Source organism: Callorhinus ursinus, unplaced genomic scaffold (assembly GCF_003265705.2).
Source record: "Callorhinus ursinus isolate GAN/ISIS: 27379988/994484 unplaced genomic scaffold, GSC_fseal_2.0 scaffold66, whole genome shotgun sequence".
Lineage (NCBI taxonomy): Eukaryota > Metazoa > Chordata > Mammalia > Carnivora > Otariidae > Callorhinus > Callorhinus ursinus.
This window is the reverse complement of record NW_027397128.1, coordinates 6,274,675-6,293,155: the sequence shown is the minus strand read 5'-3', so window position 1 is coordinate 6,293,155 and position 18,481 is coordinate 6,274,675. Positions and strand designations below refer to the sequence as shown.

Sequence of the window (18,481 nt, the reverse complement as noted above, 5' to 3'; positions counted from 1 at the left end):
CACCCAGTTACCCCGTCCCCCGACCCATCTTCCCTCCAGCAGCTCTCAGTCTATTCCCTATCGTTAAGAGTCTCTCATGGTTTGCCTCCCTCTTTGTATATTTTATTTTAAAATATTTTGATTATTTACTTGACAGAGAGAGAGAGAGAGCACAAGCAGGGGGAGCGGCAGGCAGAGGGAGAAGCAGGCTCCCCACTGAGCAGGGAGCCCGACACGGGACTCGATCACAGGACCCTGGGATCATGACCTGAGCTGAAGTCAGATGCTTAACTGACTGAGCCACCCAAGTACCCCTCCTTCTCTGTTTCTATCTTACTTTATTATTCCTTCCCTTCCCCTATGTTCATCAGTTTGTTTCTTACCCCAGAAAATTCTTACACATATGCATCAACGTATATAAACAAGAATGTTCATAAGGATGTTGTTAATAATACCCCAAAACTGGAAACAAATGAACTCTCCATCAACAGTAGAAAGAATAAATAGTGGTAGTCATATAATGGAATACTATACTGAATTGGAAATACAGGAATCACAGCTATATGCAACATAGATGAATCTCTCACACACAACATTGAACGGAAGATGTAAGACACAGATGATTACATACAGCATGATTCCATTTATATAAAGTTTAAAAATAGAACAAAACTATGCTACTTAGATATTTATACAAAGGTGGCACTACCATCAAGGAAAGCAAGGGAATTCCCATCACAAAAGTTAGGAGTGGTTACCTCTAGAGGGAAGGGAGGAGGTCATGACCCGACAGGGGTATACACAGGTGCTGGAAATCTTTTGTTTTTCAACCTCCGTGGTACTTACATGACTGTGCACTTTATCATTATTTATTAAACTATATACATGATCTATGCAATTTTCTGTACATATCCTGTATCTCATCAAAAAATGTAACTAAGAGTGAATCACACGTGTTGCTAAGCAGTGTTAACTTTTCTGAGGAGCTTGGGTCTAAAGGGAAGGAGATAGGGTAGCAGTTACAGGAGGATTCAGGAATGAAGGAATTTGGGTGCATATGTTCACCAAAATACATATACGAGAATATTCATAGCAGCACTATTCATAACAGCCCCAAACTGGAAAATACCCAAATGCTCATCCAACAGTAGGAAGGATAAATAAACTGTGGTATAGTCACCAACAGAATATGCATGGTGATGAAAATGAATGAACTACAACTACATGCAATAATATGGATTAATCTCAGAAGCATAATGTTGAGTCAGGGTTACCAGATTTAGCAAAAAGAAAAAAAATACAGGACATCCAGTTAAATTTGAATTTTAGATAAATGATGAATCACTTTGCATGGAACATACTTATATTAAAAATGATTCATCGTTTATCTGAAATTCAAATTTAACTGGCCATCTTATATTTTCTCTGGTGACCTTACATCGAATGAAAGAAGTCAGACACAAAGGTTACCCTTTGGGGAAGCTAGAGCCTGGAAGCTGCGTAAGTGGTACTTCTGGGATGCTTGTTAATATTGTTTCTTGATCACCACTTATTCCTCAAACTGTATAATTATGATTTGGGCATTTTTTCTGTATGTATATTATACTTCAATTGAATAATCTATGTCATCCATCTGTAACTTATTTATAATCTATCTGGCAGTGATCTGAATATGTTTTATATTCAAAATCACAACAAAAAATAGAGATAATCTTAACAAGAAATATACAGCACCCACACTGACTAAAGGGAAATACTTTGAATGGGTGATTTAATCCAGAATATAAATGGTCTATAAATATACAAGTATGTTCAACTTCACTAATAACTATAGAAATGAAAATGAGATGCCATTTTTCACTTATCAAATTGGTAAAAATACTTAGAGAAGTTAGAAAACTTTAGAAAAATGAATAATCTCATGCCTTCATGGGAATTTGATGGTATATTTTAAAGATTTAGATGGAGTTTGGGAAGATGGTAGGTTAAAGATATCCCAGAATCCCTTCTAGTCCCAAATCTGATCCATCCACTCTGTTCTTGAGCCAAGCAGGTGTGCTGTAATCAGCCAAGAGAATGAAGGCACAGGATGGGCCTGAGACCTGATAGTAAGGGGGTGATGCAGAGTTTTTGTTCTCTGGAAGAGACAAGAACTCTGAGCCAAGGGCTTAGGGTCTGATATAATAGAGCCAAGGTAGAAAGATGGGAACATGGCTTCTGGTGAAGGCTTGGCCTGTAGGACTCTATGAGTTCCTGTTGAGATTGTCGGTATTGTCTGTGTGAGTATGCCAGGTTTCTCTGAATCTGAAAATGCTGAGAAGAAACTGAGGAGTTGGGTTGGGTCCTCTCCATCTTGAGATAAGGGCAGCACCAAGGAACAAGAGCGCAGAGAGGCTTCCTCTTGACACCTCCCTAGGGTGTGAGCGGCTCGCTGACAGCATGCCTGCTGCTACAGTACTGGTCATGGGCAGAAACCACTGGGCCTTTGCCACTCACACAGCTGCTAGGGCTTAAGGCACTTGAGCCTCAGGGAACAGACAAAAGAAACTAACAATCCACAGAAGGGGACCCCGAAGCCAAAGAGAGGCCAAGTGGAACACTTTCAGCAAACAGTCGATGAAAGAAACAGACAATTCGAGCTTAAAAAAGATCTCCCTCAGAGATTAAAGCACAGCATAAAAAAGACCTTTTGGAACTGAAAGAATTAAATACTGTTTACCAAAATCAGTAGCAATTATCATTCCAAATATTAAAACACTAAAACCATTCCAATTCAAATCAGAAACTAGATCCTCCTGAAGAAAGCAACTTTACAAGCCCACGGTGTATCCTTCAACATCCTTCTCCTTTCTAATGAACAAAAAGTAAGAGAATTAATAAGAGGAATAAATATTGGCAAAGAGATCATTTTCTTCTTACTAGTATGATTTTATACTAAGAAAACCCCTGACTCCAGTTAAAAAAAACTTAGAACCGAGCTGTATATATCAGGATGAATTGATCTCACAAACGTAACACTGAGCAAAAACGAAAAACAAAACACCAGTGACAAAAGAACACCTACATTATGAAACAACTTATGAAAAGTTTAGAAAAAGCAAAACGCCACTGCATATTGCTAAGGGATACAAGAATACATAAATGAATGGATGGTACTTAAAGTCACTCCCCCACCTGCCTGATGCAACCTTACCACTCGAATGACACGGCTCTGGCAAAGATTACCAAAAATCTCAATGGTCAAATCCACCCCTCTCTTCTCAGTCCTCACCTTATGTGACCACTCTGAAGCATCGGACGCAGGTGACAATCCCTCTTTCCTAGAAACTCTTACTTTGGTTTTTAAGCTACTACTATTCTGTGCCTCTTCAACCTCTTTAATTGGCTCATTTACTCCTGACTAATATTTAGTGTCGGCTGTCTTATTATCTAGTCTTTCTCTACACAACTCTCCCTGGGCAACCTCACCCACACATTCCAAATATTTATCTCCAGCCCAGATGTTGCTTCTTTTTTTTTTTTTTTTAACTTTTATTTATTGGGGCGCCTGGGTGGCTCAGTCGGTTAAGCATCTGCCTTCAGCTCAGGTCATCTCAGGGTCCTGGGATCGAGCCCCGCATTGCACTCTCTGCTCAGCAGGGAGTCTGCTTCTCTCACTCCCTCTTTGCTCTCTCTCTCTCTCTCTCTCTTAAATAAATAATAAAACCTTTTTGTAAAAAAGTTTTATTTATTTATGTAATCTCTATACCCAATGTGGGGCTTGAACTCACAACCCCGAGATCAAAAGTCACATGCTCTTCTTACTGAGCTAGCCAGGCATCCCCCAGATGTTGCTTCTAAGCTCTAGTTCTGAATTTCCCATTTCCTCCCAGACTTTTCTAAAATGCATTTCAAATCTGACATGTCCAAAACCAAACTTACTATCTTTCTGCAGTCTGCTCCCTATAGACCTATGTCTTGTTTTCTTGCTAATTTCCTTCAGCATCTCCCACTTGATCTAAGGTCATGATTTTGCCATAAACTTCTTTGCCTCACAAATCAAATCTACTTGAGTACACTGCCTTCCTCTACCCCCAATAATGCAATAAGCAACAAAATTCTGATGGGCCATATCTACCCTTTGAAAATATCCAAGAGGGGCTAGCAACTATCTTAGCTCTCAGTAGTTAGAAAATGATTCCCTCTAACAGTGAGGAGCTTGGCTTTCGGAATGATACTTTGTTAACTAAAGAAAACTTAATTCTGCTGGGACAAGTCACACCCCGTAAGCCTCTTCCACCCTCAAAATCTACCTCAAATGTTGACAAGCACCCTGGCCAGCTCCTAGGGTTCTTAGTTCAGTTGGGCTTGTCTATAAATACCAGTAAGGCCCCTATCCTCCTTATTAACCACCATCCAGAGCAAGGGAAACACAGAAGATGGAATCGATAATTATTAAAAGGCTACCATATACCAGGAATTACAATGCTTATTTTACACATATGAGTTCACTTAATTCTCACATCTCTGTGGGGGTATATATTCAAATCTTATTTTACAAATGAAGAAAATGAAGCTTTGAAGCTAAAATGGGTAACTCAGAATGTGGACGTGAAACTCTAATGCAAATGAATGAAAATCCTTTGAGAGCCCCTAAAAGTCTTTGAAGATACTGCCAAGTGACAAGCCACCAACCACCCATGAATCTATCACTGGTGGACTGGAAACTGCAAAAATCTTGAGAGATTGAAAGCAGTTGTTTAAGAGTAACAGAAGAAAAAAATATACAGGAGAGAACCACTGTGAAAAGGTGGCACCAACACTAGGGGTAGTGCAGACTTGAAGGTAGTGGATTCAGCAAACAGGAGGGAGCCTTGGGATAGGAGTCCATGGTAATTGGTAGGAGTAGGTCCCTGGCCTGGTAGCCAATGACATGGCGGGAATAAGTCCAAACACAAACATGAAAATATGCAGAAGAAAACCTTTTGTTAAAAGAGAACATTGGATCAGGTACGAATGAATGGATGAATGAATGAAATCAAGCTACACGACTTTGATAAGGGATGCAAAAAGACATACCAGGTAAGGGCTAACAAAAAGAAGGTAAGTGAAAAAGTATTAATCAGATAAAATAGATATAATCCTCTGAGAAGATATATGCCATGATACTTTATGCAGCTAGCAACATAGCTTCAAGATATATAACTGTAATGACATTGCAGAGTGACAGATGGTAACTACACTTATCAGGGTGAGCACCGAGGAACATAAAACTTTGTAAAAAAGTCACTGAATCACCTGAACCTAATATAAAGTCACTGAATCACCTGAACCTAATATAACATTGTACGTCAACTATGCTTCAATAATAAAAACATAAAAACAAAATAGCTGCCAAAAAGTGTGTATATAATGCATAAAAATCCATATATATATCACTTAAATAAAGAAATACAAGGAGAAATTGACAAATCCTTGGTCATATTGTCACAAAATAACATACTAAGTAAATAACAAGAAAGAACATGAAAGAGCTGAATAATATGATTAAAGAGTTTATCTAATAGGCAGATATAGAACTACATAACCAACAGAAAACATACTTTTTTCAAATATACAATGGACTATTAACAAAGACCAAACAAGAATCAGAACAAATTTCAAAAAGAAGAAATCATACATATTCATTGATCATAATGCAATAAATCAGAAATAAACAACAATAGGATACATAAAAACACCTTCTACATAACTCTTAGGTTAAAGGAAAAATGAAAAAGGAAATATCTAATTTAGAAATTAATAGAGGACTATTTCTCAAAATTATAAGATTATATCCGGTGGTACTGAGAGGAAAATGTATAGTTTTAAATGTATCTTTTTAGATAAGAACAATTGAAAACAAATGAGCTATTCTACCAAAAGAGAAATAATCAAATGGCATATTCAAATAAAAGAAAAAAAATCAATCCTGAATGCAACTTAGCCTCTAGATCCAGTTACCAATTTGTAGGAAATACAGAGGAACAAGAAACATGTTAAAACTACCTGGGGATATGCAATTAGCAAAATGCAGACTACGAGAAATTCTGCAAGACAACCTGATTTCTTCAGTAAATAAATTATAGAAAGTTAAGGGGTAAGGAGAGATGGAGGAAGTATCTACAGATTAGAAGAGACTGAAAAGAACCTATCAAGTAATAGCGAAGTGTGGACTTTGCTCCTGATCCAAATAAATAGATCCTGATCCAAATAAATAAAATCAATGAGACTATTGGAAATGTGAACACTGACTAGATATTTGATGATGTTCAGGAATTATTAATAATTTTTAGGTGATTATATTCTTAAAAGTTCTTTTTTTCCCAAATACAAACTGAAATTAAAAAAATATATATCTGGGATTTGCTTCAAAATAATATCAGAGGGAGAAAGTGGTTAGGATACAGATGAAACAAGACTGGTCATAAATTTGTCATTGTCGAAACTGTATGACAGGTATGTGGGGGATTCATTATACCATCTTGACCTCTTGAAAAGCTTTAAAAAAAAAAGAGAGAAGAACTAAGCTTTTAACTCAGGAAGTAATACAATGAATATAACAAAACAACTTAGGAGGAAGTCATTAATAGAGAGTAAAAAAACAAAATACAAAAAAAGGAGATTTAATTAACAAATCTGTCAAGTGTGGTAGAAAAAATAGAGAAGATACATAATAATCAATGAACTAAAAGTAGAGACATGATTACAGATATGGAGATTAAAAACATACAGTAAATCTATAGGCAAAATTATGCCAATAAATTTGACAATCTAGACAAAGTGAATAATTCTCTAAGAAAATATAAATTATCAAAATTGGTCCCAGATATAGAGAATCTCATATCCAAGAAAGTTTCAAAGAGAATTCCCTTGTTATATAAACTGTATCAGAGCACAGAAAAAAGTAAAAAGCTTCCCGACTCATTTTATACAGTTGGCAAAACCTTCAAACCGAAACTGGACAAGGGGAGCACACATAGAAAACAAGTTATAGGCCACTCTCTCATACAAACATATATGTAAATGTCCTAAATTGAAAACTAGTACATGAAACTCAGCAATGCACAGAAGGAATAATTTATCATGGTCAATATGGGATGATTCAGTGATAGAAAAGTTACTTTTACAATTCACTCTAACAATAGGTTAAAAGAAGAAAAACTACATGATCATTAATTCCCAATCAATGATAAAACCCAACACTCATTTCTTATTTTAAAAATATGTACTTCTGGGGCACCTGGGTGGCTCAGTTGGTGAAGCAACTGCCTTCAGATCAGGTGATGGTCCCGGGGTCCTGGGATCGAGTCCTGCATCGGGCTCCCCCTGCTCTGCAGGGAGTCTGCATCTCCCTCTGCCTCTGCCTGCCACTCCCCCCGCTTGTATACGCTCTCTCTCTTTCTCTGTGTCAAATAAACAAATACAATCTTAAAAAAAATATATGTACTTCTGGGGTGTGTAGGTGGCTCAGTCGGTTAAGCATCTGCCTTCGGCTAAGTCATGATCCCGGGGCCCTGGGTTTGAGCCCCGCATCAGGCTCCCGGCTCAGTGGGGAGTCTGCTTCTCCCTCTGCCTCCCCCTGCTTGTACTCATGCTCTCTCTCTCAAATAAATAAATAAATAAATAAATAAATAAAATTATTAAAAAAAAACTGAAAACATGTACTTTTTGGCAACTAGGAATAAAAAGTCACTTCCTTAACTTGATAAAGGATATCTGCCAGAACTGTAGTGATAATTAAAGGTGAAACACTAGCAACATTATGGCTAGAGTAAAAACAGAAAAAAATGAGAATGGCTACTCTCACTGGTACTATTCAATCTTGTACTGAAAAAAGAAATAAGGTATAAATGTTAGGAAGAGGCCAAAGTGTCTACTTGCAAATAATATGAATATCCACCTAGAAAATCCAAATGATGAGAAACTAAGAAAGCGGGGTTCCTGGGTGGCTCAGTCAGTTGAGCGTCTGACTCTTGGTTTTGGCTCAGGTCATGATCTCAGGGTTGTGAGATTGAGACCTACACCTGGCTGTGCAATCGGTGGGAAGTCTGCTTGAGATTCTCTCTCTCTCTCTCCCTCTGCCCCTCCCCCCACTTGCATGCTCTCTCTCTAAAATAAATAAATAAATCTTAAAAAAAAAAAAGAAACTAAGAAAGCAATTCAGCAATGTGCCGAGATACAAGATCCAAATTTGAAAAATAATACTTTCCCTAGACAGGATTAGAAAATAAAATAGAGGGGCACCTGGGTGGCTCAGTCAGTTAAGCATCTGACTCTTGATTTTGGTTCAGGTCATGATTTCAGGGTCATGAGATTGAGCCCCACATCAGGCTCTATGCTGGGCGTGGAGCCTGCTTGAGATTCTCTCTCTCCCTCTCTCTCTCTCTGCCCCCCACCCTCACTCGCACTCAAGCTCAATCTCTCTTAAAAAAAGAAAATCAATTAATTTTTAAAAAAATAAAATAAAATAGAAAAAGAGGTATTCAAAATAGCAACACAAACTATAATATGCCAGAATAGGCCTACCAAGACAGGTGGTGTAAGACTTATACCAAGAAACCTGCAAAAGCTTACTGAAAGACATGGAAGACTGAGTAAATATGGAGAGATCATGCTCCTGGATGGACAGGCACAATTCTCAAGTTAATCTATACTTTGAATTCAGAATTTATGTAATTTGTATTTTGTAATTTTTCATAGAACTTGACAACCTGATTCTAAAACTCATCTGGAAGAGAAAGTAATCAAAATGGTTCTGATAAAAGAAAAGTGAGGAGAAACTTGCCCTTCCAGAGATGAAAATATACTATAAACTATATCTATTAAAGGGTTTGAGAATAAACAGATACACTAATAGGGCAGAATAGAGTCCAGAAATAGACCCACACATATCATCAACTCAATACACCACAATACTAAGTCAAGTCAGTGGCTAAAGGGCCTTCTTTTTAATAAATGGTGCTAGAACAACTGCATATCCATGTGAAGTTGGGGAAATGATCTTCAACCCCTATCTCACTTTATAGCCAAAAACTAATTCAAGATAGATTATAGAACTATGTAAAAGCTAAAACTGTAAAGCTTCAAGCAGAAAACATAAGAGATTATCTTCATGACTTTGGATAGGCAAAGATTTCATGGACAAGACTCTAAGTGCTCTAAGCATTAATGAAAAGAAATGGTAAACTGGACTTCATAAAAATTAAAATTTCTGCTCATCAAAAGCCATCATGAAAAAGACAAGCCACAGACTGTAAAAAAATATTTATAACATACGTTATCTGACACTTCAATCCAGAATATATAAAGAATTCCCACAAATCATCAATAAAAAGACGAATACTTCGATTTGTTAAAATGGGCAAAAGACTTGAATGGACACTTCAAAAAAGAAGATACATGAATAGATAGTAAATACATGAAAAGAGGCTCAACACTATCATCTTTGAAATGTAAATTAAAACCATGATGAGATGCCATTTGACACCCACTCTAATGTTTCTAAGACATCTGTTTTTAAAAAAGATTTTATTTATTCATTTGAGAGAGAGAGAGAGAGAGAGAAACAAGTGGAGGGGTAGAAGGAGAGGGAGAAGCAGACTCTCCACTGAGCAGGGAGCCTAACGTGGGACCTGATCCTGGTACTTGGAGATCGTGACCTGAGCCAAAGGCAGATGCTTAACTGACTGAGCCACCCATGTGCCCCGACATCTTTGAAGATATGATAAGCTGGAACTCTCATACATTGCTGGGATATGAAATGGTACAAACTATGTTAGAGAATTATTAGGCACTTTCTTAAAAAGTTAAGCATACATCTACCTCCTCTACTCTGACATATTTACCCAAGAGAAATGAAAACATATATTAACAAAAAGACCTGTACATGAATGTTCAAGGCAGCCTATTCATAATAGCTAAAAACTGGAAATAACCCAAATTTCTATCTACAGGAGAATGGAAAAACAAGTAGTGGTATAATCATATAATGGAATACTACTCAGCAACACAGAGGAACACATTATTAATCAAAGCAAGAACATGGACAAATCTTAAAAAAAAAAACCCTAACCACATTATGCTAAACAAAAGAAGCCAGACACATAAAAATTTATGATTCCATTAATATGAAGTCTAAGAACATGCAAAATTAATCTATGGTGACAGAAGTCAGAAAGAAAGTGGTTGCTTAAGGTGGAATGTAGGTAGGGTGGATTGACTGGAAAGGGGTACAAACGAACTTTGTGGGGTAGATGGAAATGTTCCATATCATATTTTGGGTGATAGTTACACCCAAACTGGGTGATAAGTACATATACAACTATCAGAACTCAACAAACTGAACATTTAAAATATGTGCATTTTATTGCATATACATTTTACCTCAAGAAAAAAAAATAGGAAAACACACACACATAAAACATAAATGAAAAGATTATAAAATTAAAAAATGAGACTGAGAAAAAATATATGTAATATACATAACAAGGTATTAATAGCTAGAATATATAAACAACTTCTAAAATCAACAAAAATACAATCTGAAAGAAAAAAATAAGCAAAGGGTATGAACAGGCAATTCACAGAAATGGAAAGAGAAATGGCCAATAACATGAAAAAATGCTCAGTTTCACAAGTAATTGGGGGAAATACAATTTTTTTTTTAAATAACATGCAATGTTCAAGATAGACAGAAATAAAAAAGGTCAATAATACCTAATATTGTCAACAGTACAGGGAACCATTCTCATATAGTGTAGGTGGCATGCATACTGGGACAGACATTTTGGAGAACAACATTTAGCAGTATTTAAAATCTCAAATGTGTATGCCCCTCACCCTAGCAATTCCTCTAGCCGGTATGTACTCTGGAGAATACTCTCAAGTATATATCACATACAAGGCTACTGACGGAGGCATCATTTTACAATAGCTAGAAACTGGACAACCTAAATGTCATTTCAAAACAGGAATAAATAAACAAGGTAGACTTTGTACACTGTGGAATCCTATATAGCACTCATAAAAATGAGGCAGATTTATACAGTGGTACAAAAAATTTCAAAGATATTATTTTTAAAACATTTTTTTAAAGATTTTATTTATTTGATAGAGAGAGTACAAGTAGGCAGAATGGCAGGCAGAGGGAGAGGGAGAAGCAGGTTCCATGCTGAGCAGAGAGCCTGAGGCAGGGCTTGATCCCAGGACCCTGGGACCACGACCTGAGCCAAAGGCAGACACTTAACTGAGTGAGCCACCCAGGCGCCCCTCAAAGATATATTATGAGACAAAAGTTGGTTGAAAAATAGTATGCTGATGATAGCATTTGTCTTTAAAAACAATAGGGAAACACCAGGTTAAAAAGAAAAAAAAAACAGGCAGGTGAAAGTGGTTACACCTAGATTAGGATTGGGAGGGAAATCAAGGCGGGGGGTGGGGATGTGGGGGGCATGATTTATCTTTGTCTGCATTGCTTCTGTTTTATATTAGGAATTTATTCATGTATTAACTTGTGTAATTCAAAGGGAATAAATTAATGTAGCAGTACCAAAATTTTAAAGGCATATAACAAATATATTACTACATGTACATGCACACTTATGTATAGAAAAATATCTGGTGATGATACACACCAAACTTAATAGCCACAGTTAAACAAGAGCCTGCTTGGAAACTTAAAAGGAAGATGTGGGGAATGAAGTGTCCACAGGAGGCTTTAAAAAGCTCTGATATATTTCTGGAAATCTAGAAAGCTGTGTGCATGCTCAGGAAAGACGTAAAAGGCCCTTATCTTGCACCCCCTGGCTGACGCTGAGGCCCTGTTCAAGGAGTAAAGACTAAGAGTTGTAAAGAGCCTTAGTGTTAGAGACAAGCCCCAACACATAACACAGAGCCCTAGGCAAATGCAGAAGAGTTACAGTTCAAGGCATTTAAGGAAGTCTGAGACAAATGATTAGATAACCACTAAAGTAACTAAGCACACACTTCTGTGACTGCACACTACTGGGAATTACAGAATTAGTCCGAGAAAGTCACTAAACACATAAAAACAAGTTAGGTTTATTCTAGGAATACGAGATTGGTTTAACATCCAAAAATCAATTAATGCAATAAACTGAATCAACAGGGGCACCTGGGTGGCTCAGTTGGTTAAGCGACTGCCTTCGGCTCAGGTCATGATCCTGGAGTCCCAGGATCGAGTCCCACATAGGGCTCCCTGCTCAGCGGGGCGTCTGCTTCTCCCTCTGACCCTCTCCCCTCTCATGCTCACCCTCTCTCTCTCAAATCAATCAATCAATCAATCTTAAAAAAAATTAACCGAATCAACAGAATAATGAACAAAAATAATGTGATCATGTCAACAGATGGTGAAAAATCATTTGACAAACTCAAGATAAACACTTAACAAACTAGGTATAGACAGAAATTCCTCATCCTGGTAGGGGCATCTATGAAAATCCCACAGCTAACAACATACTTAATAGTAAAAGACTGAATGCTTTTCCCCTAAACTCAGGAACAAGACAACAATATCTATTCTCACCATCTCCATTCAGCATTGTCCTGGAGGTTCTAGCCAGGACAATTAGGCAAGAAAAGGAAATAAAGGCATCCAAACCAGTAAGGAAGAAGGAAAACTATCTCTGTTACAGATGATATGAACTTGTATATAGAAGTCCTAAAGAATCCATTAAAAACCTATTAGAACTGACAAACAAGTTCAGCAAGTTTGCAGATACAAGATTGTATTGTATTGTACAAAGCTCAATAAACAATTTGAAAATGAAATTCAGAAAACAATTCCATTTACAACAGCATTGAAAAGAATAAAATATTTAGGAATAAATGTGACAAAAGAAGTGTAAAACGTATACACTGAAAATTTAAAAAATTATTCAAAGATATTTAAGGGGATCTAAATGAACAGAAAGACATTTGAGGGGCACCTGAGTGGTTCAGTAGGTTAAGTGACTGCCTTCGGCTCAGGTCATGATCCCAGGGTCCTGGGATCGAGCCCTGCCGTCGGGCTCCCTGCTCAGCCGGGAGTCTGCTTCTCCCTTTCTCTCTGCCTGCCCTTCTGCCTACTTGTGCTCTCAATCTCTCTGTCGAATAAATAAATCAAATCTTAAAAAAAAAAGACATTTGATTTTCGTGAATTGGAAGACTGAATGTTAATGATGGCAATACTTCTTGATCTACAGATTCAACACAACCCCTATGAAAATCCCAGCTGGCTTCTTTCCAGAAAATGACAAGCTGATCCTAACATTCATACGGAAATGCAAATTTGACCCAGAATAGCCACAACAATCTTGAAAAAGAACCACGTTGGAGCACTCACACTTCCTGATTTCAAAACTTACTACAAAGCTACGGCAATCAAGACAGTGTGGTACCAGCATAAGGATAGACATACAGATCAATGGAATAGAATTGAGAGTTCAATTGCTTCCTGACAAAGATGCTAAGACAATTCAGTGGGAAAGAATAGTCTTTTCAACAAACGATGTGGGGATAACTATCTACATCCCAAAGACTGAACTTTGGACTGCCACTTCACACCATATACAAAAATTAACTCAAAATGGATCAAAGACTTAAATACAGCATCTAAAACCATAAAGCTCTTAGAAGAAAACAGAAGCATAAATCTTTGTGACCTTGGATTAGGCATTTTCCATAGGTATGACACCAAACACATAAGCGACAAGAGAAAGAAAATAGATGAATGGACTTCATCAAAATTTTTTAAATTGCATGCTTCAAAGGATACCATCAATAAGTGAAAACACAGGGCACCTGGGTGGCTCAGATAGTTAAGCGTCTGCCTTTGGCTCAGGTCATGATCCCAGGGGCCCAGGATTGAGTCCCGCATCAGGCTCCCTGCTCAGCGGGGAGCCTGCTTCTCCCTCTGCCTCTCTCTCTCTGTCTCTTATGAATAAATAAAATCTTTAAAAAAAATAAAAAAAAATAAGTGAAAACACAACCCAAAGAATGGGAGAAAACATTTGCAAAGCATATACCTGATAAGGGGTTAGTATCCAGAATGTATAAATAACATACATAACTCAACCATAAGAAAGATAAAAAAATCAAAAAATGGGCAAAGAATCTGAATGAACATTTTTCTAAAAAGATAAACAAATTGCTGCTAAGCGCATGAAACAATGCTCAACATCATTAGCCACTGGGGAAATGTAAACCAAAACCACGAGGTATCACTTTACACCCACTAGGATGGCTCCAATTAAAGACATAATAAAAGTAAGAATATGGGAAAATTAGAATCCTAATTTTAGAATTAGAATTCTAAGGATAACAGTCCTGATAATGTTAAAGTGGTGCAGTTGCTGTGAAAAACAATCTGGCAGTTCTTCAAAAAGTTAAACAGAGTTACCATATGATCCAGCAATTCCACTCCTAGGTATATATCTGCGAGAAATGAAAACAGATGTCTACTTAAAAATTTGTACAGCAATGCTCATAGCAGCATTATTCCTAATAACCCAAAGTGGAAGCAACCCAAATTGTCCATCAATGGACAAATATATATTAATAAGTATTGGTAATGAACGTTTAATAATAATATATTAATATATTCAGGTAGAATATTATTTGGCGATAAAAAGGAATGAAGTACTGATACATGCTACACAACATGGATGAGCCTTGAAAACACTGTTAAAGTGAAAGAAGCCAGTCACAAAAGACCATATATCATATGACTAGATGTGTATGAAATGTCCAGAACAGGCAAATCTGTAGAGACAGAAAGAGCATTAGTCACAGATAGGTGGGGCCGAGGGTGTGGCGGAAGGAGGTTGAGGAAAAATTGGGAATGACTGCTAATGTGTGCAGGTTTTCTTTTTGGGTGACGAAAACATTCTAAAATTTACTGTGGTGATACACAACTTTGTGAATATACTCAAAAATTACCAAATTGTACAGTTTAAAAGGGTAAATTTTATGGTATATTAGTTGCATCTTAATTTAAAAAAAAAAGACCCTTAAAAGTTACCATATGACCCAGCCAGCAATTGCACAATTAAGTGTATACCTAAAGGGAAATTACAACATTTGTCTACACAAAAACTTATACACAGATGCTCACAGAGCAATATTCAAAATAGTGAAATTGGATACAACTGATGAATGGACAAACATTCATACAAACATACAACTGATGAATGGACAAACATTCAAAACGTATATCCACACAATGGAATATGATTCAGCAGTCAAAGGGAATGAAGTGTTGCTACACACTACAACACGGATGATCCTTGAAAACCTTACGCTGAGTGAAACAAACCAGTCACAAAAGACCACATATTGTACGATTATACTTATATAAAATACAGGTCATGGTTGCCTAGGGCTAGAGAAGGGGCCAGGAATGCGGAGTGACTGCTAAATGATATGGAGGGTGAGTTTCTTTTTGAAGGTGATAAACATGGTCTAAAATTAGATTGTGGTACTGGTTGCACAACTCTGTGATTATATCCACAGAAGTGTACAGTTTAAATGGGTGTACAGTTTAAATGGGTGAATTTTATGGTATGTGAATTATATCTCAATAAAGCTGTTAAAAAAAACCTCAGAACTGTAAACCCAAAAAAAGAGGCACAAGAACCTTTAAAAATAGTATTAAGAAGGCTAAATCGCACAGTGCAGACACAGAACAAAAAGGGCACTTTCAAATACATTCAGAACAAAAAGCTGAATGAGCAAGAACTAGGTCTCTGCCCTGTGCTAGCAGTATAATAATGATATGTGACAGAGGTAAAATTCCTCAATTACTATTTTTGCTCCTGCATTCTCAGTTCCCAAGAGGGAAGTGCAGCCCAATATGAGTAAAGAGGTAGTAAGTGAGAACTCAACTCCTTTAACAGGAGTTCAAATATCTTGGAGCAGATTATTATAGCCAAGGAAATGGAGAGTACTTTCAAATGAGAATGCTGAAGCTATGTCAGCGATCTTTGAGGGATCACAGAGAAAGATGTTCCAGAAGACTGGGCAGATGTAATTTCCATTTTCAAAAAAAAAAAGAAAGAAAGAAATAGCAGTTAATTCCATAAATTACAGACCAGTAAGTTTGATGTAAGTCTTCTAGATTATTACGGGATGGATGATCACAGGGATGGCTTGCAAGAGCCTAGAAACGGAAGAATAAGCACTAGAAGCCAGCTTGAAGTCACTAAGAAGAAATCAATTTAGGCTAATCCTTATTCCTTTTTTGTAATGTCATTAAACTACAGAGAAATATGGCAGACTTCGTATATCTGAACTTTAGCAAGGCATTTAGCAAAATCTTTTACGAGATCCTTAAGCACAAAATTGAGAAATAGGGGCTGGTTGTTAACGTTTGTTAGATTAATAATCACTTGAAAGATCATTCCCAAAGCATGCAGTTTACCAGGCCACTATCATGCTAGACTAAGGTCTCTAATAGCAATCACCATGGGGTTCCTCTAGCTTTAGGAACTTCATCATTTATATCCAACAGCTTAAATGAAGATATGGAAACCATGCTGATGAGGTTTATAAGTGACAATATCTGAGAAGGATAGTGAATACTTGAGATGACAGAATCAGGAGACCGATTTTAATCGTAAGTAGTTGGGGATAAAAGCAAAGCAAAGCAAACCAAACCAAACCAAACAAAAACTAAAACTTGCCTGGACCAGATGAAATCAAACCAAGGGCCAGATCCAAATCTCATACCTAAATTAGAAAATGAGTGCAAGGGAAAGAAACAGGTTTTCACCATTTCTGATATCAGCCTCGAACTTGAATTGTAGCTACTGTTAGAATATGACCTGAAATATTTCTGTCAAGATACCAACGACACAATAAGAGTACTAGAAGTTTTCATCTACAACTGTGGCCTTAAGCTCTCTCACCCTCTTTCAGACGGTCCCCTTCAGCCTTGGTTTTCTTCTGTCTTTCTGATCCAGCAAGGTCTACAAGATGCAGCTTGGAGCGAAAGCTGCTATTCCTGTGATGACAAGAAGACACAAATGAGAATGGTGCATGAGCTTGAGGGTGGCTGAGTGTCAAAGCCGACCTGCTGGCTCTGGTTTTCTTTCAAGTCAGTCAAAATGGCTCCACTGGTTACCAGTGCTCAGGGTACTGATGGCCGATGATTCGTCAAACGCACTGAAGAAGCAACTTGATATTCAACTTTGGTAGAACTACTGTTAACAATCTTGACTCTTTAAACTGTGAACTGCAACTTACTTGTCACTCTTCCTTCTTTGCTCTATGGAGATTGTAAAGATGGCATGAGATCGGGATGACTGGGAGTTCATAGCTGTAGAGGCCACAGTTCTACAGTTGTTGCCCTGCTCCAAACAGGAAACAGTGTCCAGAGCCACTACAACAGTCTTCTCAGTGAGTCCCACAATCTAATTCAGAGAAAGAAAAAAAAAATGCCCTTAGGATTCCGCTTTACATACTTCATCAGAGATAGAAGGACTGGTAGGTTAAAAAACAATGCTTTGAGGGGCACCTGGGTGGCTCAGTCATTAAGTGTCTGCCTTCGGCTCAGGTAGTGATCCCGGGGTCCTGGGATCGAGCCCCGCATCAGGCTCCCTGCTCGGCGGGAAGCCTGCTTCTCCCTCTCCCACTCCCCCTGCTTGTGTTCCCTCTCTTGCTATATCTCTCTCTGTCAAATGCATAAATTAAAAAAAAAATTTTAAATAATAATGCTTTCATGTTCCAATAGAACCTTAATAAATAGGACAGTTGTGGTGACAAGGACTGTTTTAACTAGCAACTCTATGATCACAGCAAACCAAGGTCCCTAATCTCCCCTAGGAACTTCCAAAACAAGGGTACCAGACAACACTAGAGCTAGAAGAGATCTCTAGATTTTAGGATAGAGCAACGGATAGGTGCCCTCTGGGGAGCTCCCAAGTGAAGGTGAGCTTTGGCCCTAAGAACAGCAAGGGCAACACAAATACTTACAGTATTTCTCTTTGCTACTTTCTCCATGTGACCCTGTGCCCTTCCCTATACCTCTGACCGGTTTTAGACTTCATTTTCACTAGGGGAAACAGCAGGAAAACAGGGTCCTACGCTTGGTACTGTATCTACCCAAGAGAATTTGTACACGTTAAAACCTCTTAGAGCCTCTGGAGATTGAACTAGATGATAACGAAGACCCTGCTAGCCCAAATATGCTATTGTTTTCTTACTCCATAGCTCCCAGATTTACATCTGTGGCCCTAATTTCTAGTCCTTCATTTCTAATTGCCTGCCACTTATATTTGTAAACAGTGATTTATAAACCAAACTCATCTTCCTTCCACCAGCACCGATTCTCTCCACTTCTGTTAATATCTCTATGCGCAAAACCTCAGATTCACCTTCAATTCCTCTCCTCCCACTTCACCATACCTCATCTGTCACCAACTCCTAGCCATTTTTCTTTTGAATCCATTGCTTCCTTTTCCTTTCCACATCTACCTGCCTCGTC

The 18,481-nt window shown here is 37.7% G+C and overlaps 1 protein-coding gene across 3 annotated transcripts in view; it reads right to left on the bottom strand.

The window, feature by feature from the left end:
* Window positions 1-18,481, bottom strand: part of KIF4A (kinesin family member 4A) — a 113,288-nt gene that overhangs the window by 87,304 nt on the left and 7,503 nt on the right. For all 3 annotated transcript variants that reach the window (XM_025894002.2, XM_073885896.1, XM_025894065.2), the window contains 2 exons: window positions 17,242-17,408; window positions 16,905-16,999 (listed from right to left, as the gene is read on the bottom strand). In XM_025894002.2, the coding sequence (XP_025749787.1) occupies window positions 16,905-16,999; window positions 17,242-17,408 (262 nt within the window). The remainder of the gene's footprint in view (window positions 1-16,904; window positions 17,000-17,241; window positions 17,409-18,481) is intronic.